The sequence below is a fragment of the Buceros rhinoceros genome, unplaced genomic scaffold (assembly GCF_000710305.1).
Source record: "Buceros rhinoceros silvestris isolate BGI_N320 unplaced genomic scaffold, ASM71030v1 scaffold25503, whole genome shotgun sequence".
NCBI classification, from domain to species: domain Eukaryota; kingdom Metazoa; phylum Chordata; class Aves; order Bucerotiformes; family Bucerotidae; genus Buceros; species Buceros rhinoceros.
Genome location: NW_010402183.1, coordinates 1 through 24,156, shown reverse-complemented (window position 1 = coordinate 24,156; position 24,156 = coordinate 1). Strand labels below are relative to the sequence as shown.

The following is a 24,156-nucleotide window of genomic DNA, read 5'->3' as shown; positions in this document are numbered from 1 at the left end:
TGATAAAAGTCACTTTTCTCTCTGAAATCTGGTAATACACTATTGAAGTTTCCTTGTTAATACTCCATTTCACAGAAAAACTGCACTTTCTATTAAAGCAAATGACGATTAAAATAGAACTTCTGTAGGATAAGACGAAGTTATATCTTGTTCCCTGACAACTGAGGACAGTTTACACATAAGGTCCTCTCCGAAACATTCAGGTGTCATGCACAACAGATCTAGCCCTTAGCTAAAAATAAAATTTTTCAAGTATGCGAGTCAGACAAAAGCTGATAAAAACCTGATTCAAAGATGAATCATCTAAAACATTTTGAGATCAGTTATATACGGATATATAAAACACTGAGAAAAAACTAAGGTCACAAAGAGCCTCTAACTTGAGACTCACACCTGACAAAGTCAATTTACACAAGAGGTATTAATATTTATTTCTTCTGTCACACCTGACAAGGTTCTTTTAGTTCAGTTCCAAGTCACGTTTTAACTTCACAAAACCCTTTTTTTTCCTGTCATACAAAAGAGGAAGTACTGTAATTCTTACCAGTGTACTCCCAAGGATTCATAGTTGGGTCTGCGTGTTAAAATACTGGACCCTACTTCCCCCTCTATCCTTCCCCAATATTTACAGCAGCAAAGAATTTTTGTTCAGAGGAACGAGAACTTCAGAAATACGTCCTGTGGCCAGGATCTGTATCAATTCCCACCGGCTTTGAAGACAAGGAGGAAACATAGAGATTAAAATTTTGGAAAAAAATATGGGAAAAATCAAAGATTCCATTTAAAAGAAAGATCCACTTCTAACTATCAGGCAAACAAGCCAGAAGATCGGTATATTTTGCCTCTGATGCACGCATGATTTCAAGAGAATTTGAGCAATAAACTTGACTACAGATGAAGGGAAAAAACCAAACTACAAACCACACAAAATATTTAGAAGTCATTTTAGATATATGCTACAAACTTGAGAGCAGCAAAACACCATAGAGTCAAATTCAGCAGAATTATCCAAAGCCCTATTCTCTCGGTTTTCCCACTGTGCAGAAAACATACCTCAAAGTGTATTGAGCATCTTTGTCCAAACACTTGAGAACAGCCAGAGCAGGCAGGCACCTCTTTTACCTTTGCTTACCTGTTAACATTATTTTACTATTATTTATCTTTTGTAACTAGATCACAGTAGTTTGTACGTGACAGCAATGTTCTCCATAGGAGTACCATGGACTATCCTGTTCTCTCTCCTCAGGGAGGCTTTTAATAAACAAATTATGCCCTCCACTTCCATGTACAAATACAAAGAAGGACAAAATTTTACGTTTTGAATCAAATCAGTTTTGCGAATCAAATTTCATCATTTGTTCATCATCTTCCTCTTAGACTTTGCAATCTTACAATATCAATTTTACTGTATTTATGCTTTGAGTAAATATATATAGTCTAACACATTATAAAAATTACAATTATATATTAGCAGGAATATTACAAATACACTTTTTTGCACACTAATCTTCTGTACCAGAACTTGCATGAGTACCTGCAGAAGACAGATTTCCCTGCTTAACCCCTCAGCTCCCAGGAAGCAGAGAGAATACTTTACCTTTTGAGGCAAAGAATCTGCCACAACAAGAACTGGCCAGAATACTTAAGCCTACCAGAAACCTTCACTGTGCCATGTTTCCTCTTATTTTCATATGAAGTCAGTTACGGTGTATGGATTTTGTTGGCAGAGATGTTTTTTTGAGTCAGATGTTAAGTACACCACTGTGTTCTCTTTGCTAAGAAACCCAGAACTCTGCCCAATTTCTAGAATTATTTCCCAATAGCCTATCTAAAATTACTTGGCAGTGTAGAGGTTATGAAGAACGGTTTTTGTCTCTCCCGTGCTTTCTCTGTAATACACAAACATCGAAGTCCCAAAGCTTCATGGATTAGCAATCTTCAGTTTGACACAGGTCCTGGGGATGGATTTGTGATAAGCAGCAGATAGGAGAGGGAGAGAGCGGATTTTCCCGTGAACTGTTGTGCACAAAGCATATGAGATTGTCCATGCCAACTGGTGACTGGATACCCTCAGCCATGCTGCCCCTGCCAGTCCTACATCTCAGGAAGAGCAGAAGTGAACAGCCTGTTGAAGTCATTGTAAGAAGGATTCTAGCCAATAGTTACTTTTAAATGCACCTTGGCTGGATTACTATTCCCAGTTGCAACATGATTGCAGGAAAGAATTTGTACCTAAATGCATCTGAAAATTGCCCCAGGTTCCAGGAAAACCTAGTAACCAAATATTCAGAATACTTTTGTTTATAGCCCAGTATATGCTAGAAACGTAATATACAGATTAGAAATACCAAGCACACACGTTACATTCCAATTATCTTCACAACAGAACCAACACTTCCTACCTCAAAAAGCATTATATACTTGACTGGGTGAGAACACATCTACCTGCCTTTTGGCAAGTAGATACGATGTCAATCAGTCTGCAGTTTGATCAGACTTAAACCACCTCCAAGGTCCATAAGTTACACAGATCAAAGCTAGCTGGTGTCAGATGTTTGCATGTACAACCAGGTGGGCTTATTCTAAGTGTCTGTATTATCGTGTCCCTTGCAAAATATAGGGAGAATAAGGCAAATATTCTTTAACTAGGATTCAGCTCCACATTTATCTATGCTTGAATCTCTCTTGTTCAATGCTATTCATAGTGCCATAGAACCGCTGAGGTTGGAAAAGACTATATTTAAAATCAACCAGACCCCTGATTTCTTTAAAAGAGAAACTGCAAGTTTTCCACATGCAAGGAAATGGCACCTTCAGAAAGCACTTTATCCAGAAGATTTTGGCTGCATGGTACTCAACCATCTCTACTTTTCTTAACTAACTGCCCTATTTTCTAACAATTTTATCAAGACTGAAATTCCCTAACTAAACACTAGTTGAATTGGAGATGAGCGATAAGGGTAAAGCCAGGAAATGATGAATCTACTAGCCCAGAAATCTCACTTCCTAATCAGTTTACAAGCTATGTTCTACTCTTTTTGCTTTCTTCTGAAATATTTTTGTTTCTTTGAAAAGCCTTCCATGACTGTAGAGATATCCTATGCCCATTTATGAATAAATATGAATGTACCAAATAAACATGAACGAAATAAATATATAAGAACGTGGCATGGATTGCATATTTGCACAACAAAAGGAAACATTTGTTGACTCTAAACAAGAGAAGCACTACCAGAACACTGACTTTCACTGCCTACAGTGAAAACACCGAGTATCATTCCTTCCTATGCAAAGCTTACAAACCTCAAGCCACGAACAGGGTCATTGTTCCTTTTAAGCGCTGGGAAGCTCTTTGCTTTTAAAAGTTGGCTTGTCTTGCTATTACTTCAGCATGACTTTCTCTTCAGAGTCTTCAGACTACTGTGTCTAACAGTTCATTGCAACTTAATTAAACATTAAAGATGAATATTCCCCTTCCTCTCTCTGGCAAACTGTTCCATGGTTCCTGCTGTTAATTTATTATGGAAGAGGATGCCATTTTTCTTAATAACTGATACAAATCTCGAAGAAAAGTTCTTATTTCAAGATTTCAGGTTTTTTGTTTCAGTAGACTGAAGAGACACTGACAATCTGAATACAGCCAACCAAGAAGCAGCTACTGCAACAGATCCATCAAACTGACAATCCGAAAGACAAATCATAAAACTAGAAAGTCTGCTTATATGCTTATACTGTGTTATGAACAGGACCAGAGAAAATTCAACCCTGAAACCCTTGCATATGTGGTTGATAGATAGTTTTACACGGTGAGGTGTAACAGGCTTCTTAAAGAGAAATTTGCATGTGTAAACGTGATAATGCAAGAACTGTTTACTGAAGTAACAAAGGGTAATATAATTACAGGAAAAAAAATTCCAAGATCTCAAAGTAATGAGGAACCTGCAACACAAATCCTAATCTGGCATATGACAGCTGCAGAATGAATTCAAAAGATTTTTACCAGACTAATTATCTGTTAATGGCCAGGCTCAGTGGGATGCAACAAATTCCCAAGGTTTAGTTTCCAAGTCATGTGATTCAATCTTCAGCATGGCAGATGGCAGACAATGACTGCATACCGCTCTTTTATACAAAGAGCTACACACGCCGTTTCTGCAACCCAGCACCAGAATTATTGTAATCATACATCAATAAAGATACAACGTTACCACTGGTGACACCAGTATTTTTGCAGCGATTGTTTCCCATGCTGTGCAGCATGTCATTTTTATTAAGTGCTGTCAGCTCTTGGTGCGCACAGACAAAAATTGAATACCCAGTAGGATTTATCCTCTTTAGACATCCACAAAGACTCCAGCAAGTTGGATGTCACTTTTAACAGGATACACATGCTTGCTTTTAGCTAAAATATCAGCACTTCTTTTTTCAGTTGCCATGCTCTAATTTAAAAGTGCTGACTTCATGTCAGGGTCAGATTTCGTGTTCATCCTTAGAAATACTCTATTATTTTAACATCCCACTGATGGCAGAGGATATTACTAATTACATATCCAAACCTCACCTCACTGAAAAAGATTAAATTCACACCCAGTGGCCCCCAGCCATTACATTCTCAGTAACGTTACACCTCATCGCCAAAGCCAGAATTACGTATCACTGTGGGGAGGAAAGACATATACATTGTCTATTTTATCTGTACTGTATTTTGGATTATTGATCTCCAAAAAGTAAGATTAATACATAGGGCTTTTCCCCTGCTCCCCCCCCCACCCCCACCCCCAACAAATTTTAAGGACCTTTGTTCCAGAGAGCCCAGTTTTCCACTGCTAGACTGGGGCTATTTCACATGGTATGACCTTTAATTTTTCCATATGCAAAGCTGAGAGCTCCCACGGCATTATTGTTCACTTTCAGATTCAGACACTCTTCTGCAATGACTCACTAGATGTTCAATATTCTGGGGTTTTTTAATATTTCTATAGCACCTTAAGAATCATAATTTTGTTATTTTTAAACAAAATTCTTACCATTTCGCATTTGCTTTTTTCCCCCAACATAGTTATTGGACTGGTAATACGATCCTCTGACAACTGTGATAAAAATTGTAAATACTTGCTAGGGTAAACCCTGAACTACACATTATCTGCCAATGTCCTTTGCACCACTGCATGTACTGAAAATGTTTTATAAAGTGTGCCATGACAAGATTTGTAGCTGGAAAAAGATGTCTGTTTTCACATTTAGGGTATTTTTCAGATCCCTGCATCTAGGACAGGGCACAGTTAATTTCAGGTTAGTTTCAGATAATGCTTCCTTGCATAAATAACTACAGATGGGAATATTACTATGTCCATAGACAAAGGCCAAAATTATCTCCTCTGCTTGAGTACACTATTTCCTCCTTTCTTCTAGCAATAAATAACTACGGCTTCCAGTTCTGAGCATACTGATTGAAAGCCTGAACAAAAATATCATGTAGTAGTGTCCATGGACAAATTCATTTCCTGTCATACAGGCTTCAAGATTAGGGCCACTTTAGTTCTTTTGTTTTCCTTAGACTTGCAAGATTTGTATCCCACAATGACTAGACAGACATGTCTCCACAGTTTTTCTTTGAATTCTAGCCTCTGTTACAAGCTCAACTTCTCCTAATTGGAATTCAGATTTTTGGTCTTTTACCTGTAGCTCAACAGCTCTTCCAGAGTTGTAGATAGCATTCAGTAACCAAAACCACTCAAGAACAAACACGCAGAGAAGTTTTCGGAAAACCCAAAGAGTGTTAGACCCCATTTATCTGCTCCAAGAAAAATTGCCTCTTCATTGATCTTTATTTTACAGTGACTATTTACCACTGAGTTCCACTGGATCTCATTAACTTTAAGCCTATTATTTCTTTTCCTATACATGGGGAAGACGCAGAAGTAATTTCCGTTCTTGTTGCCAGTTTTGGGGTTTTTTTTTGTTCATCCCCCCAAAAACTTGTTAATGATCTTCCTCTAGTCTAAGCAATCCCATTTTCTTCAGTCTTTCTTCATAGAACATGTTTTCATACTTCCTTTTACTCTTCCCTGGGTTTTCCATAGTAAAGCTGTCTCTTGCTGCCATCACTGCACTGAGTAAGACAAAGCAGAATGGTCCCCTGATATGTAGATCACAAGCAAGATGAATCACTTGAACTTCTGTATGGATGCTGGCTTTCCTTTCCTACACACAACCACTGACACCATTAATTCATCTTCAGCTCTGATCCTTTACCACTTCAACCAGAACTACTTTCTGTTTCCTATCTGCATTGCTAATAACTGGTGAATCTAAGATTACTCAGCATGTTTTATCCTAAGCTGTTTCTGCAGTTTGTCACGATTATTCTAATTTTCTTCTGTCCGTGTTTCCTGTAGGTCATCTATTTCGTGTGTTATTTGTGTTTATTAAGCACATCCTCCATTCCATCTTCCAGGTCTTTTACAGCGTCTAGTATAGACACATATTCATTGACCCCTGTTCAATATAAAATTCCAGATTGGCAGCGAATGATCAATAATCATTCAGAACAACAGCATTGCAACTGTGCATCCAGTAAGTAGCGTTTTTTTTCTAGACCATGCTTCCCTAGCCGACTGATGGAAAAGACAGTGTCAAAAGGCTTACTTCAGATACAAGGAAGTTGCCACTATTGATTTCTTTTCTTCATCTCTCTCCTCAGTCAAGTCATTGTTTCATAACTTTATTGCTAAAGAACAACCACCAACCACCCTCCGCAAAAAAAACCCACCACCACCCCGCTCCTCCCCAAAACCCTACACTATACATTCTGTCGAAGGATTTTGTGTCCTGAGCTCAACCTAAACCAGCAGAGTCCCTGAAAAGACAGGTGCCATGTCTGAGCCCTTCTAGCCTATAACATTCATAAAGGGGTCTCTAACAAATAAAGTAGAGCTTTCCAACTTCCAGGTAATAGAGGCATTCTGCTGCTACATGTTTATTTGTAAAAATGAAATAGGATGCAGCCAAACATCAGCAAGTGTTTCACAGTATTGCTTCCTCCACTTTTTTCCCCTTAAGTCTCAGAGTCAACCTTTAGGTCAACCTTCAGGACACTCATCTCATTCAACAAATATCAGCTGTAGGATCCCTCTACACTGTTTTTCAGGGTGTCCCTACGCCTTGGAAAATTAACTTCAGCTCTTCCACATTGGTTTTGCCTCACATCCATCCAGGGAATGAGAAACGCAGCTCTTGACAACAAGTAGCATGAGGTTTTCTTTTCCTCCTCTGTACTGTAAGCACATATCTTTTCTGATTTAATTTCCCAGGCCACTTAGTTCCTATTCTCTTGGAAGGTCTCTCTCAGAAGTTCTATTCTCACTTTTTTAAAGATAATACTACTGAAGGTCGCACCTCAATATGTTTTATTGTTTCTCATGCAATATCAGTTTGTGGACTGGTATCAGCTAAAAGACCCCCAAACAAAAAAAAACCCAAACCAACAACAACAAATCAACAACATATACGTCTCTTTCAAGTTGATAGCCCATTCTTACATTGCAGCGCTATCCACTGCTGCATCTAGAGGTCTCACAGGTAATGTCCCCATTCCCTTTCTCTCTCGTGATATTGCACACATTGCTGATATTTAAGTCCTACAAACCAATATGAAGAATGCAGTGTTTCCCCCCACTCCAAGTAGACATAATTCATTTGTGAAATTTGCCACATAATAAGCAGATTAACTTGCTTTTTCTTGTGGACATCAACCACAAATTCTCAAAAGCCTTTCTATTCACCATATCTATGTTTTTACCAGTTATACTGTCAATCATATCCACAACGTCAAATCACAAGGTAGTCCACTGCAGTTTGTTCGGCAAATGTTAAATTGCATTCTAAAAGCTGACTCTACCTCTTCTGAATGTCAGCCTTTAAGATGAATGCAAGGACTATCTTTACCATAGAAAGTCCTGAATCTAGATGAGGAAAGACTCCTTGCCCACAAATGACAAACTTCTGTCGGATCTGCAGAGAATCAATCTCTTTGCAGCTGCCACTGACACTCCTCTAAAATAACAAATAAGCCTTTTTAAGAGTTGTGAGGAATGTAAGGGCTTAAGGATTTTTTCCTCTCATACTTGCAGGTTAATGCAACATTTAATCTGAAAGTGTTGTTTTAATTTTCAGCAGAACCAGAACTGAAAAAAAAGTTGGAGCTACCATCTCTACTAAGAATTTTCAAATCTGTCCCTGGAAAATAAAAAATTACTGAGAGGAGAGCAGGAAGAGTCTGATGAACACTTTCAAATGTAATATCTGTTTTCTTTAGTTACCATGTACTTTAAATGAGCACCTTATGAAAAACTTCCTTCACTGAAAACAAGGAAGCTTTTTATTTCAGAGATAGTCAAGATACACCTGTGGCCCAAAAAAAGACCTTTAAAATAAGGCTTATCTGTGGTATATTTTCACTCACATCCTGTTATGGATATTAATTTATGAAACTGCACACAATCCAAGTTTAAAAAGTTACTATCTTCCTGAAGTAAAGATTTAATTTTCTTGTGTGTCAGACAACACATAGTCAGAGTTCTGTATGGCTTGATGTGAGTTTCTCACAGGAAATGCCTCCTCCCCTGATATTTTTTTAAAGAATTAGTGCAGGTAATCTACCATTAAGTTGTTACCTGACACTTCCCAATGACTAAAGCTTGAAGCTTGTTTAGCAAGAGAGAAACTCTTCACTCTCTTTCGAGATAACAAAGGGTTAACTTCCCCACTGGAGAAGTTTCAGACTGACTGTCCTTGCTTCACAGTAGGATAGTGACAAATTCCAGCAAAGAACAGAAAGGAAAAAACACAGCCAAGTAAGGAAAACACTTTGGTCAAGCAAATACATTAGGCAAACCTCAATGTCAGAAGCACAAAGACTGGAATAGCGGAATCCTGCATGGCAAAGCTAAAGCCCAGTTACTTCTAGAGAAACATTCTTCCTCACAAAAAACATCATAAAAGTCTTGGGAGGTAAAAAAAACTTGGTTGCTCAACAATTTAAAAGGAAAAATTCAGCCTTGCATCAATGTGGTTAAAAAAACCCTCTGTACTTTTGAGGCTACAAAGCACTGATATGCTAAATTATAGCACCCATATTGAAAGTCAAGATAAAAGGAAACCTTGTAAATGTTAGAAAAATCTTACAACAAAAACCTAGAGAGTCTGTCTTAAAACACAACAATCAAGGAAAATATCCCATATGGATGTAATTCTCTGTGTTACTATTATCATCAAGATGTTGCTATAGTCAAGATTAACAGAGTCAGAAAAGTAAAAACTATTGTGAGGACATCCTTTCTGTTTGTACTGTCAAAATTTAAAAGTTTTTTTTATAGAGCACTGGTTTCATAAGTTAACAGAGCAACACATTCCCTAATAAAAGGATACAAATTTTATACATGTATTTTTAAATACATGAATTTCAGCATCAATTCTGTATTAAACAGAAAATACAACCTAAACCCATTGACACAAAAAAGATGTATTTCCTCAGAGATAAAAATATGAGGGAGCAGGGAAAAGAAAAAACAAAACCCTGAGAAACACAAGAGCTACATTTATGGGAACATCCATTTTCAAAATGCCGGTTTTTTTTTTTTTTAATGGTTGCCTTTCAAGCTGTGCCAACATTACAAAGAACATAAAAGATCTGCCTCCCCAGCAGATTTAGAAGAATAAGCAATTACTACATTAGAGAAAAATAAGCGCAGAAATTTCCACCAATTGGTAATTGGCAGCAAAGCAACTCTTTATCTGCCAAACTCTACAAAGACCCTGGGCACCACCCTCTACATATACCAGCAAAGAACAAACAAACAAAAAAACCCCCAAACTATACCTATTGCCTTACACGGGGGTCAGCCCTTCACTTTAGGGAAAAAGAAACAAGCAAATAAACTGTTAAGAGTCTCTATCCTCCTAGATAAGCAGGAGGTGGCTTTCATTAGTAGGTTGTTTAAAGCCATAGGTTTTCCATCTAAGGAACTATATCCCATGACTACTTAAATCACACTATGGTTGTGCCAGCAAAGGTTCCTTCCCAAGGTCTACAGAAAAGCAAAAGGCCTTTCTTTCAAACAGAAGGCAGGTCTCCAGATTAAGGCACTACTGCCGCTGAAACAGTTTACACAGACAGACAGTTGTAAGGAGCAGCTATGTGCAGACTGTTAGCAGTGAGAACTGGGGATTTGTCAGTACAGCTTGAGAACACCCAAGTCCAGACTTCATTATTGCCTTTACCATAGAAGGACAGGCGGAGACACTGCAGCAATTACAAATCTTACACTTACTTTGGAGCATCGCCAACAAGTGGTCATCCTCACTGTGGACTGAAGACTGCCATCAATCACCATGGGTGACAGTAATGTGCAAGCAATATACATGAGATTTCATGTAATTAATTTTATTGATCCCTGATGCACTGCTGCATCTTCCACATCGGTGCAGACCACTGAGTTTCTACTGTATTAACAAAGCAATGGAAGTGGTGAATCTGAACTGAGATTCCTAGGTTTTGCAGTATCCTTGAGAAGAGTTAAATCATCTTATCTGAGACAGTAACAGAAGACTTAATGGGCAGAAGAAACTGATTACTGTATAATAAATATCCTCAAAGCTATTTTATTATGAATTAAACATGACTAAATCACATTTCATATGTTCCTCGAAATTATTCTCTCTTAACAAATCACATTAACAAATCTCATTAAAAACCAAACCTCTTAGAATAAAGAGTACATTACGGTGCCACCAAATACTAAAAATCAAGAGTTTCACTGATGCATTTGCCTTCCCATATTTAATATGAAGAACAGAATTTCTTTTCAAGTTCTTGATTATAAAAAGTGTATCCACTGCACACAGAACATAACCAGACAGACCTCATATTGAGACAATCTGAGGGAGTGCACTTGTTCTGCAATACATTTGCTAGCAACTTTCAACGAGAGCTGCTTTTTAAGTAGTCTAAAGGATTACAGCCATTATAAAATGCTTCACAATAAAAATTCCAACATCTGAACACAACTGAAACTTTTACAAGTAGTTCATGCAAATATATAGGCATGCAGATGTGTAAAATTACCTACTGAATGAGCAAGGCTCCTAATACTTAGTAAACTATACAAGGGTCCCATTCAGTAGATCACTGAATGTGATCTACTTTGTAGCCTGTGTTGTTCCGTATTATTAAGGCCACAACACTGCTACAGTTCCACATCAGTGTCAAATAAAAGTATCAAGTATCAGTCCTGTTCCATGAAGGGCTGAGTCACTAACCCAGCTGATCAACAGCAAATGTATTCCTGACACTTTAACCTGGTGCAGCAGAGCATTCTGTGTATATCCAAGTGCGAACAAAAAAACCTACCACGTCATTAAATCTGGCATCACGTTTTTGCAGTGGTAAAACTAAAAGCAAAAGCAAGTTGCAAAGATGTGACCACCCCCTCCCCTAAGCAAGAATTATTCATTTCAGATGAAATTCTTGACCTTAGATCATGTCAGTTACTACTTCCAGAAAGACATTTCAGTCCTTTTGCTACTTAAATAGCCATCCGTGGAAGTGAAATGGAAGGAGGCAGCACTATTTTTCATATACCACTCAGAACTATGTATTAGTCTGAAGATAAGACTCTGCTTCTGAAAACAGATGTATTTTAATAAGTTTGCTTTCAAGAGTTTCAAATAAACTGTACTACTTAGTCATCAGGCACAGTTAGTTCCATGCAGAACAGTTAGCATACAGAAAATATTATTTAACTTAGAATGTCAAGTGCTCAAATTCTTTGCATTATATCCAATTTTTATTTTTTTTAGATATCAGTATTTTAATACGAATTTTAGAAGTTGACATTTATTAAACTGACTTTATCTAGAAGCAAGTTAAAGCATATACAGTAACAAGAAGTCAAGTTATGAAAACAAGGAAGCTTAGATTAACTTGTAATTATTTGATGGTCACAGCAATTTATTCTCCTACCTGCTTTCCATCCAGCGTACAAAGTCTCTTGACTACACCCGAATCTAACTTAATGGCTTCTGTGATGTCAGTCAAGACCTGTTCGAAGGAGTGGGCAGTCTTCTTATTCAGCAGAATTCTCACAGCTTTCCGTGGCTTTACTCCACTCCTAATAACAGTCACTAATTTGGGTTTAATGAAATCTTTACTCTCCTTCACTTCACTCCTTGTGGATGTCAAAGATGTCAAGGATCGAGTGGACCCAGTCCTTATGTTCACACACCAGTTTGGATTGACATTCTTGGTGTAATCAACTTTGCGATAGGGTTCATTGGATGCACATACATAACTTTCACCTGAAAAGAAGATGACATTTTCATAATTCAAGGGATTTTGCAGATATTTTTTTCAAATTAAAAGAAAAAAATTAAAAAGACCAATTTTTCAGAAGGAGCAATTTTCCTGTGTTTCAACCGCAGGCCATTTTAAATGGAGGACTGTAAATTACCAGAGCTTTCCACCCAAACAATACTTCCATAGAGTGGTTTCAACAGGTTTCAAAAGAACTCTGGTTAAGAAATAAAGTTAAAAAAACAGTAAAAAATTATTTCCCGTTTCTTTTGGATGGTAAGTTCTGATTGCAGAGTCATTTTGCAAGTACTTATATTAATTGAGTTCACAACACATGACATTAAGGGCATTATCCTACAGCAATTATCCAGGTCCTTTCCCCTGTATTCCTCAAGTATATCCTTCAAGACACACCCCTAATTTAAATAATGAATTATTTTTAAAGGAGTAAGTTTTAACAGAATAAAATTCAAGCACCTCAAGATCTTTGCCCTGAAGGACATATTAATTTTCCGGGAGTTACTGCTTTCCTACTAAGCATACACTTTTGAAAGGTATTCACTTCAACAATTTTTAGACCAACACACACCTGTTGAGGACACAAATGACACTTTTGAGACTACAGGAATATGAAAGGACTTCTATACTTCCCCATTTTATTTTCTTCCTAATTCAAAGCCTGTACTGCTGATATCTCCTGAAGTCATGAAGGGGAAGTCAGAGGACAAAAAAAAAAAAAAAAAAAATTCTATACTTCCCCATTTTATTTTCTTCCTAATTCAAAGCCTGTACTGCTGATATCTCCTGAAGTCATGAAGGGGAAAAAAAAAAAAAAAAAAAAAAGTTATCTCAGGCTATTAATACACACCTTTACAGAAAATTATTTAAAGCAGCTCCAGTCATGATGCAGGCCTAAGGAAATTCATTACTTTTCTCCATTCCTTGACAAGATGAAAGGCTGGAGACTAACTGGCTTTTTAAGACGACGAGTTCTCTCTCCAAAGTGCTGTTTGTTGTTTACCCCAACTCTTTCAACATCTGACAGCAATATTCAAGATGCAAGCCATGAGAAGGGACATCTTTAACTCTGGGTTATTTCTGTAAACCACAACCTTGGGGTCTCACAAAATGACATCCAAAGACTTTCTCGAAGAGGCAGAGAATTGGCAGAAGGACGAAAGTAAAGCATTCCAAACAGACAGAACACACCATTCCTCCAGGCAGAAAAGCTACCTATATCTCAGAAAGTTTAGCCTGTTGTAAGATTAAAGCTACACACCCAAGGTCACCGGTGGAACAAATCAAACTCACCTGCTGTACACACAGCAAGAGGAGCAAAGAGTACACATACATCTTTTGGATAGTAGCGTAAGAGTTACAAACTGTATAGCTCCGTTCAGATGCACACTGGAAAACTTTTAAACAATATTTTACTTTCTGAACTCTAGTTTGGAGAGCTGATTTAGCTTAGAAGTTGTATAGATTATTCCAAAAGCAACATAAGAAACTACTGTCAAACTCCTGGAGAATTACATCTGAAAGATGTTTTTGTGTTTCTTTTCCCATACCAATTACACTGCTTTCTAACTTATTTTCTGTTTAGACCTTGAAAGTTTACTTTCCGCATTTGAAAGAAAACATTATAATTCAGTCAAGTTAACAATGATTTTGCTTGGGAAAGTTTGGCAGCCAGTTCTGCCTCCGCAAGCATGACTGGGACTGTACTCCACTGAGGTACAAAGAAACAATTTGGAGTGAATTTTATGGATGCCACTGACTTGCCTGTATTCTCCACTCATCCCCACCATTCCTCCTCATATTCATAGACCACTTGGCGGAGCTGCACAAAACAGAAACCAATACAGTCAAAAACATCTTCCTCTCTCCCCAAAAAATGAACACAGAAAAATGAGCTGTTTTCAGCCTATAAACTCCTTGAATGGGATTTCCACACAGCTGCACACACACCAGCACTAATCTACAGTTAGGGGAAGAAAAATCCCACACAGCTTAGGAAGAGCTATGGTGACCCAGAAACTTAGCATATGGTACTGGGGCAGCGTTAAGTTGCAACAAGTCTCCAACCAATATGGTTTAATCAGTCCTGCTTTGATCAAGACATGGAATGAGATTACCTCAGAAGGTTCCTTCCAAACTAAACTATCCTATGATTCTAAACAGGTGGACAGTTCTCTTTCAACAACTGTTTTCAGAGACCTTTCACTCATGTACCCTGTTATTGTGAAACAGCATGAGATATTAAAGTTTTGTTATAGCAGCTTGGCTGCCACAGAAAGTAAAGGCTTATCCCTCTACATCCTCTAATACTAGATTCAAAGGACTACACTTATCTTCTGGACAATTTCTAATATGCCATGAAGCTGTCTATCCCTAAACACAGAGATGCTACACAAGAAGCATCTCAAAGAAGCTAGTAGTTCTAATTCATACCAACAGACTTACTAACTTGTAACATGAGAAAAAATTCCTTCCCTGAAAGGGTTGTCAAGCCCTGGTCCAGGCTACCCAGGGCAGTGGTGGAGTCCCCATCTCTGGAGGGATTTAAAAGATGTGTATATGTCGTGCTGAGGGACATGGTTTAGTGGTGACCTGGCAGTACCGGGTTAATAGTTGGTCTTTTCCAACCTAAACGATTCTGTGATAACTGCTCATTATTTTGTTATTCTCTGCTCTACAACTAGTTTACTGTGTGATGTAGAACCCTCGCATGGTTTAACCCCCACTGGCAACTAAGCACCACACAGCTGCTTGCTCACTACCCCCGGTGGGATGAGGGAAAGAAAATCAGAAGGCTAAAAGTAAGAAAACTCATGGATTGAGATAAAAAGCTTAATAGGTAAAGCAAAAGCCATGCACATAAGCAAAGCAAACCAAGGAATTCATTCATCACTTCCCAGGGCAGGCAGGTGTTCAGCCATCTCCAGGAAAGCAGCGCTCCATCACAAGTAACTGTTACTTGGGAAGACAAATGCCATCACTGCCAACATCCCTCCGTGCCTTCTTCTTCCCCCAGCTTTATATGCTGAGCATGACATTATATGGTACAAATATCCCTTTGGTCAGCTGGGGTCAGCTGTCCCGGCTGTGTCCCCTCCCAGCTTCTTGTGCACCCCCAGCCTACTCACCCGTGGGGTGGTGCGAGGAGTAGAAAAGGCCTTGATTCTGTGTAAGCGCTGCTCAGAAATAGCTGAAACATTCCTGTACTATCAACACTGTTTCCACCACAAATGCATACAAGACAACTCAAAAGTTAAACCCTGGAGTTGAAGCTTAAATTAACAGAGCTAAAAAAAAAAAACCAAAACAAACCATAAAACCCCCTCAGAATTAAGGCTATTCGGAAATGGCCTTTCCAACTTGAACTACGTTAATTGCTTTACATAAAGAAGTGTAGACAGAGGACAAAAGGTCCCTTTGCTAGAGGATTTACCATAGAAGAGTCTCCACATGGTATGTTAGCTTTGCCTTTTACAGGCATGTATCGTAACGGAGTATCTTCTTCATATATCACAGAAGAAGATCTAGGATCTGTCAGAGCTGTACTAGAACACTCTTCAGGACAGCAGAAACTGTCCCATTATAAAATCTTCAGTCCGTATTAATCCAAAAGGATCTCTTTCTTTAAAATAGCAGTGTAAAACTCTTTGTCTTCTACTAGTTCCCTTGCTAGATAGATGAATAAAATAATTTTGTGACTACCTGAATAGGTTGCAATACCTGTTTACTAAATATTTCTATTTACTACTTCTTTTCTTTCAAGCAGAGGCCTTAGTTTTACTTTTCTGATAAAAAACAGGACATGCTTTCACCTTAAGACAATGGAATACCTTAAAACAATAAATTTCAAACAACTTATTTCAACTGCATTTAGCCAAGCCTGAAGCTGAAGCACAAACTGGTTTAGCTATTTTAAAAAAAAAAAAAAGAAGTATCTAGCAAAACTGACTGCAAAATTTCCTACAGGATATGACTAATTACTTGAGAACTGTAGTATTTCACAGATTGTTTAGTAAGTGTTTTAAATTCCATGACTGCTTTCTTATGCCAGTCATACAAACTAAACTTCCTAACACAGTTTTTACATGTAAAACAGATTATACCGCTACACCTGCAAAGCAGGCGCATATGGCAGAACAAGGACTGTGAGTGACAGAATACGTACACTGAGTGACTTGCTTGGTTCACAACTTAAATAACACGTTTTTACTCCATTGAAATCACTATTAAACTTCTAATGATTCATCACAGGCAGGATTTCACATCACAGTTTCTAAGTTCTACTGAGAACCCTCCAAAAAACCAAAAAAAGCTAGGAACAGAATATAATCAGGAGATCAATTGCTGCTTTCTGTATAAAGACTGGAATTAGTTAAACATTGATTTGTCTGGTTTAACAGGTATATGACTGATTATTCAACAGAAGAAAATAATAAACAAAAAAAATGGCAGGTGTAGGTTAAATCACCCCCATAAAGTTCACTACAGGAAACTTTCCTACACAGCGGTGTATTCACAACGCATGCGTGAGAAACCACCACCCCTGGATGACCAGGCATTAGTTTTCGAACACTGTACTATTGTTTAAATTGTTATTTTAGCTACCTCTGAAGTGGAAAATGCATTAATATGTCTGTTTGGAAGAAACATCAAGTAATTTGTAAGAGTATTACCTCTCCTTTAAGTTACATTTTGTAGGTAAAGACCTGTAAGTGTAATGTTATATATAATATTTGCTCACAGCTTTAACGCATGAGCTGATTTTAAATCTGCTTGGGATTAATTCATGTATGAATACGCACTTCTGATAATCTCCACACTTGCCCACAAAACCAATATTTGTAAAATGTAACACACAGCGCTTCATTTTGGGGGGTTTAAAGCAGTCTAACTCATTTCAAACAGAGTAACATAACTTTACATACATAAGTCTGGCTGTTTCACTAATTGCCTTGAATGAGGTTTTTCATGTGTCTAATCTAAATACATATAATTAAGATTTCTAAGAAAATCTTTTCGGAGACTTCAGCAGCATTTTGATCAGACCGTAGCTTTTTTTTTTCCTGTCATTTGTACATTTCCCAGCCCTAGAAAGTTGACACAATTCCATAAATAGACATAAACAATACTTCAGATATTTATACTACTGACTTTGCTATGGTCAATTTTATGGTTTGAAGATCCACTTTCCATTTATAGTCTTGAAAGATTTTAAAGCTAATATGTACTAGCTTTAACCAGCATATAGTCACAGCAGTTACAGTACCGGAAATAAACACCATGTCTTTAGCTTACAACAAGAGCATTAACACAAATCAGCTCCCTAGTTTTTAAACTAGACTATGAAGTTAATCACCAATATTACATTGAGATTTGCAGGTAAGAAGTGAACTATAGACCAATGAAGTAAGAAGATCTATTATGCAATTTTTTTTTTTCTTAATGCAGAAAAAAACGCAAGAATTACAGACGTAGGTTACAGCTGGGGCTCTCAACCCTGCCAAACTATTCTACAGCAGAAAGCATAACTAGGCTGCAGAGCTGTTTTGGCAGTATAAAATCTTATAAATTGGCATTATAATTTCAACAGAGCATATGTGCCATCCATCTGATGCTTCATGACAGTATCCAGAGAAAATTAAAAGTGTCAGTCTTCATGAAGAAATCCTGCTACCACCGAAAATTCCTCAAATGGGGCTTATGCTCACTTAAAAGGATAACACCTGCGGATATTCTGGGTCACAATATAATAACCAACAAATGAAGCAAGTTTACTTCTGATTCGCTATGTCATATTAGAAAAACAACTAGAAGACATGAAGCACCACCTATGAACAAGGAAACATTACCTGCCTCTAAATAATTTACCTGTGCTGCATTACTAACCAGATGCACTGTCCATGAATCAAGACCTCCACGTGCTGTGTATACATAGTTTAAGGAAACAGTAGAAGGATTCCAGTTTCTGAGAGATAACAGTCTAATCATAATATTTGCCATTCCCTCACAACAATAAAATACAGATGATGAACAGAGTTTGAACAAAAGAGAAAACATGACTACATTGGTCAGCCTGACCAAAAAATAGCCATCGACCATCAGTTACCTAAATACTGTCTTGTTTATTTAAAAACGCATCTACAAAGGTTTTCTTTTGCCATCTGTTTCTTCAACTCTATTCACAGGAAACACATCTCTCACTTTACAAGATAGAAATGGAGGGATAAAGAGAATAGGGTGTACATGAACTCTCCAGAATTCAACCATCAATTTTAGATACTGAGAGGAAAAGAAAGATGTATCTTTACCTTCTGTATCACAAGGGTACATCACTTGCAACTACATGCGGTTTTGAGGAAACATAGCTGCCTGACAGCTTTGGGTTCTTCACAGCAGAAGTTTTATGAGCCGAAGCCCACTGCCAGCCATTTAACAGAGTCTAGAAACAATCAGACTTTCTGTCCTTAAAAACCTAAAGAAAGACTAGTAGCTATTTAATTTTCCCTAGTATTAGGTTAAAGGCCAATGTGGGTATTGGTCTTTAACCTCATGTAGTTAGTAACATAGTGGGTAATGTAAGGAAGAAATTAAGTGTACAACACTCAAATCATGAGTCAGTATTTGAAACAAAAGTCTCTGGACAAGTTTTTCTGGTTTGCTTTTTGCAAGCTGTTGACAAGCACTAACTAGTATCTCTAGAGAGACACATAAAGCATTACGTTTTTACATAACACTGCAAAACAGAGAGCTGACAGAGGTAAAAACATCACTACAAAAAGAAAGCTGTTAGCCTCCATATTTATTAAGTGCATGCTCCTCTGTTAAGAACAGAGGACAAGGGCAGGTTTCTAGGTACATTTCATCTTTTCATCCCATGCTCCTCAACTTCTTTTGGTGAGCTCATCAGTTTCAAGGGTACCAAAAGCTGCTTATTCAACACAGCAGACTATTTATTAGGGCTTCTAATCTTCTAACTTTAGGAATCCCAGGAGAATACCCTTTTTGTGTTCCATAACGCAAAGCCAAGCAGATTTCCAGAACAGCATATTTACAGCATGTATAAATGGACTGATCTAAAAATAAAACATCCTCTTTTATGAAGAATTAGGTTATTTAGGTATCTCTTTCCTTCCTTTCTCAGAACTTCCTTCCTCAAAAGTTTCTTACAATTCCTTCACTTTCACGTGACCTCCAATAACCCTGTGTAAGTCACGATCCTCCCTCACCTACAAAATTTAAGTTCCCTATGAACTTCTGAAAATCTGAGATGAGAACCAGGGTTTTAGCAGATGACTAATTGCTCCTAGCTCTCTTTTGACTTTATTTAGTCAAGCTGTTTAGATGACTGCTTCCTACAAGCTCTCACAGAATCGCAGAACAGTTGAGGTTGGAAAGGACCCCTGGAGGGCATCTGGTCCAGTCCCCTGATCAGGCAAGCTAAAATCTTTCAGAAGACAGTTAAGACCACCTAACCCCCCTAACAACATATGCCTCCTCCACTGCAAATAAGTAACTCCTTGCAGGTTAATTACATTTCTCACATCCCTGAAACTAGCAGGTGCATAGTAGTGGAAGTATTTTATTTTACTTGGGTAGGAAGATAACCAACAATTACACCCCTATTTCCCATGCATACCCCACTGCTCCAGGACTGTGTACCTGCAGCAATTTGAACACGTTTGTAAGCATATGCTTTTAATGGTTTTTAATCTTTCTTTTAGCCTTCTTTGTTAAACCTGCTACATTTGCTTCTTTTGTAAAGCATTAGAGTCATTGGCTTTAGCATGGAAAGGTAATTGTACCTTTTGGAAGAAGAAGAATACAAACTGCCTAGCTGGTGTTACCATCTGCTTGCCCTGACAAGAGAAAAGGTATGCTTGACTCAATGTAACAGTGTGCACCAACTACAATCACTGGTACCTACACAGGATTAAAATGTAATATGCAGTAATGATAACAATGATCTCAGGCAGAAAATACTCAAGATTGTTCAATACCTCATTTCAAAAACATCCACTTACTCTGTATTAGTGTGCAGAGCCCATTTCTTTAAAGCAGATACTGTCCCGTGCTACACGTCCTAGCCATGCTAAGGACTGTCCTGCTCAGAACCTTCCCACCTCCTGTCTAGAGACCTTCCTACAGGTGCCTGTTGGTTGTTGTTGACAGGTGCCTGTCATTTCATAAAGGACTGTATTAATAAAGCATTGTAGTTGAAAGAACAAAAACTTAGCAATGCTTCCTAGGGAACTACAAAAAAAACCTTTTTACATGCCAAATCAACATAACTTTTCTTGCCAGGAGGAGTCTACATTTGATTTCCTCTTCCAAAATCCAATGATATCTCCCAACTTTGCAGCAGACCTTAACAATCAAGATTCTCCATGTCTTTTCACTAGCAAGACAATGAAAGCACAGGATAGTGAGAGAGCATGACTGACACCAACGTAAAACACAAATCTCAGCACTAAAGAACTGCACAGTTCTTACCATTACCACTGTGTCACGCTTTTATATTTTTAAAGAGAAGTGAAGTATTTAGACAAACAATTAGTTAACCTTGGTAGAGCATAAAAATTAAACTTATTCCATTATTTCTATTGAAGGGAAAATGTAAAATTACACATGGCATCTCCTATTTGAAAGTAAAAAGTAATGTAATTCCTGATAGTAAAGCTGAAAGAAAGAAAACCATAAGAAAGTCATAATATTCCCCATCCTCTCTCCGGATCTGTCTGCTCAAGCGAGATCAGGAACAGACAATGATATTCGTCACTCCTTCCATTCTAAGAAACCAATGAAAACTGTCAAACTCATGAATATGTCTGTACATTAGCTATTTTCCTCTTGAAATCATAAGCAGTAAAAGAGATTGCCAAATACAGCCAAACTCCAAAGAGCATTCATCAGTGACTCAACTCAGCCAGCTTGGACTTACGATACAGAATTTGATCCGGCCAGTTTTTATACCCCAAGCAGATACCAACCTGGTAAACAGCAAATACGCCTTTAGGAGCTTGCCTCCAGCGGGGCACATCAGTGTCCAAGAGCTACACACACAGGCTCAAGCCAAGGGAGGTTTAGTGCAGATCTTGCTGGCTTGGTAAGGGGGGCTGAGCACTCACCTTCTGCTCACTTCTTAGAGCTGCCACTACTCACCCTGAACTGCGGCAATTCCATGGACCAGTTTAATACCACTTACAATGCAGACTAGACAACTAGGTATTACATCAAGTAGCCATGTTCAATCTGGTGTTCAGCCGGTAGCTGGCACTTTAATTTTATTTTCCTTTCCGAAAATTAAAAAGCCATACCAGAAAACACCATTCAAAACTACTTCTGGTGCTACTGCAGTTCACAGTTTAAGATATCTCCAATGTTCAAATTTATTCTAGAGCAGGAATTCAAACTCGCTGTGCTGGAACTATAAAAAATAAAGTAAACAAAATCAAATAAGACCCTCTTCCAGCACCTCGAGTACAAAACAGCTGGCAAAAAGCTCAGATAATTTCAAGGAATGATGGATTCACCACTTGCTAGCAGCTTTCTTCCCCTTCTCAGTATGGTGATTAGACTTACAGTGGCAAACTTTTTGGCAGGCTAATTGAAGAACGTACTAATCCAATTATGATGGTACAGGATTTTCTTAAGATTCCCAAGAGTTGTATTGGTCATGAACAGACAACTAAGTAATCGGGACTCTTTCTTTCCCCTTTTATTTTACTGAGAAAACACAGAAGTGGCATTTCAATCGTGACATTTGTTTTGCTTTATTCTTCTAGTGAAGAGCAGTGACAGAGGTCATTCTTTCAATGAGTACTTGAAGAGACAGGAAGTAAGTTTTTGCTTTCAGTCATTAACTTAAATAGAATTGTGAGACTATTCGCTACGTTTGTACTGTTCTACAGCAAATCGTTTTGTCTTTGCTTTGTTTTAAGCCATAAAGACTTAAAATCATTTCTCCTGCAACATTTCAAAAGTCACCCCAAGTTATCATTTGTTTATCCAATTTTTGCTTTATCTCCTTTCCCTAGCATTCCCACTCCAGCATCTCAATTTTTAACTATCTCTAAATTAATCACCAAATCATGGAAAAGGTTTTGGTTGATTTTACACTTATTTTATTACCAGAGAGTTGACACTTCACTCTACAAATATTTCACATTTCCTCTGTTTTGACTGTGGAACAGCCTCATGATAGATCATGTGATGGGGAAAGTCCTCAGGCACTATGTTACTACTATAAAGTGCACTTTCATGAATATCTTTTTTGAGTGAAACTCCCTTGATGTAGCAAATGCTGTAGCCTCCCCCTTCCTCTTGCATGTTCTGGAGCCTTAACTCCCAGTGCCTTTACTGGTGGATTATACAAAGGTTTTCAGGTTCCCTTTCACATCAAATTACCCCTTACTATTGTTTGAAAAGGGAAGTTTCCAAATCAAAGCTTAAAGGATACACAGCTGACACCCTAAAAAGGAGGAGGCATTAGAACACCTGCAAATTGTCTATCTTCACTAATACGAATCTGCTACCACTTGCATATAGAGTCACTGGGTGGAAGACTGCAGTGGTTGGTGTATTAGATACCTGAGGAGAAGCATCATGCGAGAATTGCTTATGAACCTCCCAGTGTGCACAACATAACCAATACATCTGAAAGGCTGGTTCATGTAACGTGGAGTTTAAACCGTATTTTAAGACACCATGAAAGAATATGGGGGAATTCCGCTCCTTGCTCTGGTAATTATCATTCCCTGCAAACAAGTGGCATATGTTTCATTCAGAAATGAGTGCTTCTGGCCCCATTTTGAGATGTAGTCAAGCACTGCTCTGCTCAGATTTGCAAGGTCTACATAACCTCAGCAGCTAAGCCCTATTATCAAAAATTACTTGGGGACAATTCTGAAAGGAATTTGTTTCTATAAAATGCTTTTGGAAGTCAGATAAGGTAGATAATTCCATATCCATCCACATTTGAAAACAGGACTTTACACCAGTTTGCTTTATAAGTAGCAAGGTATAAATACCCCTTTTACAGCACAGGGGTTTTCCCTCTGAAAGCTTAAGCCACTGTGGGACATCAATGGCTGTTATAGAACTAATTACGGTGTTTCCCTTTCTTACAAATGGTGATGACTGAGAGGTAGCCAAGAACTTTACTATGGGTTCTTGCATATGAAAAGAGTACCTGCTACTTAACTACCATTAGAGTCAAACCCCTACTTCTCTGGGTGATGGGATAAGTGGACAGTCCACACTACGAAAACGCAGTTACACCTCACAGCAGCGGGCAACCCCAGCCCATTTCCCCTCAGGGTCTTCACCCCTGCCTTTCAGCAAGGTGACCTCTCTCAGCTTTCATCAGGGTAGCAAGAGGAAAGCGCACCCCATGGAGAGCCTGCAACCCGCCACCAGGCCCCATGTCACCTCTTGCCAGACCTCAGCGTGCCAGGGCAGAACCACCCACGGCCTCAGCTCTGCTTGCCCCGACCCACGAGAGCCCCCTCACCTTCCACCAGCTCGTCCAGGCTGGTGAGTTTCTTGCTGCCATCAATGGTGTAGATGGTGCGGACACCCTGGGGCAGGTTCACGTTGTCCGACAGTGACCGGGTCAGCTCAACAAGGAGCGCCTCGAAGGAGCGGAAGCGGTCGGTGGAGATAGCATACACCAGGCCCTTGAAGTACCTGTCCCCGTTGCGGTAGAAGCGGGCTTTCCGAGCCTTCTTCTCCGAGCTGAGCGCCTGCAGAGTCCGCGTCCGGTAGAGGCTGCAGTGGGCGCTGTGCGC

General features: G+C 38.5%; 1 protein-coding gene across 1 annotated transcript; it reads right to left on the bottom strand.

Moving 5' to 3' along the window:
- Nucleotides 1–7,947: 7,947 nt before the first annotated feature.
- On the bottom strand, nucleotides 7,948–24,150 carry LOC104488535 (serine/threonine-protein kinase DCLK2-like; the record flags this gene model as incomplete). Its single annotated transcript, XM_010132564.1, has 3 exons — nucleotides 7,948–8,055; nucleotides 12,023–12,357; nucleotides 23,880–24,150. Coding segments are annotated over 3 exons (714 nt in total), but the record flags the coding sequence as incomplete, so codon positions are not given.
- Nucleotides 24,151–24,156: the final 6 nt, after the last annotated feature.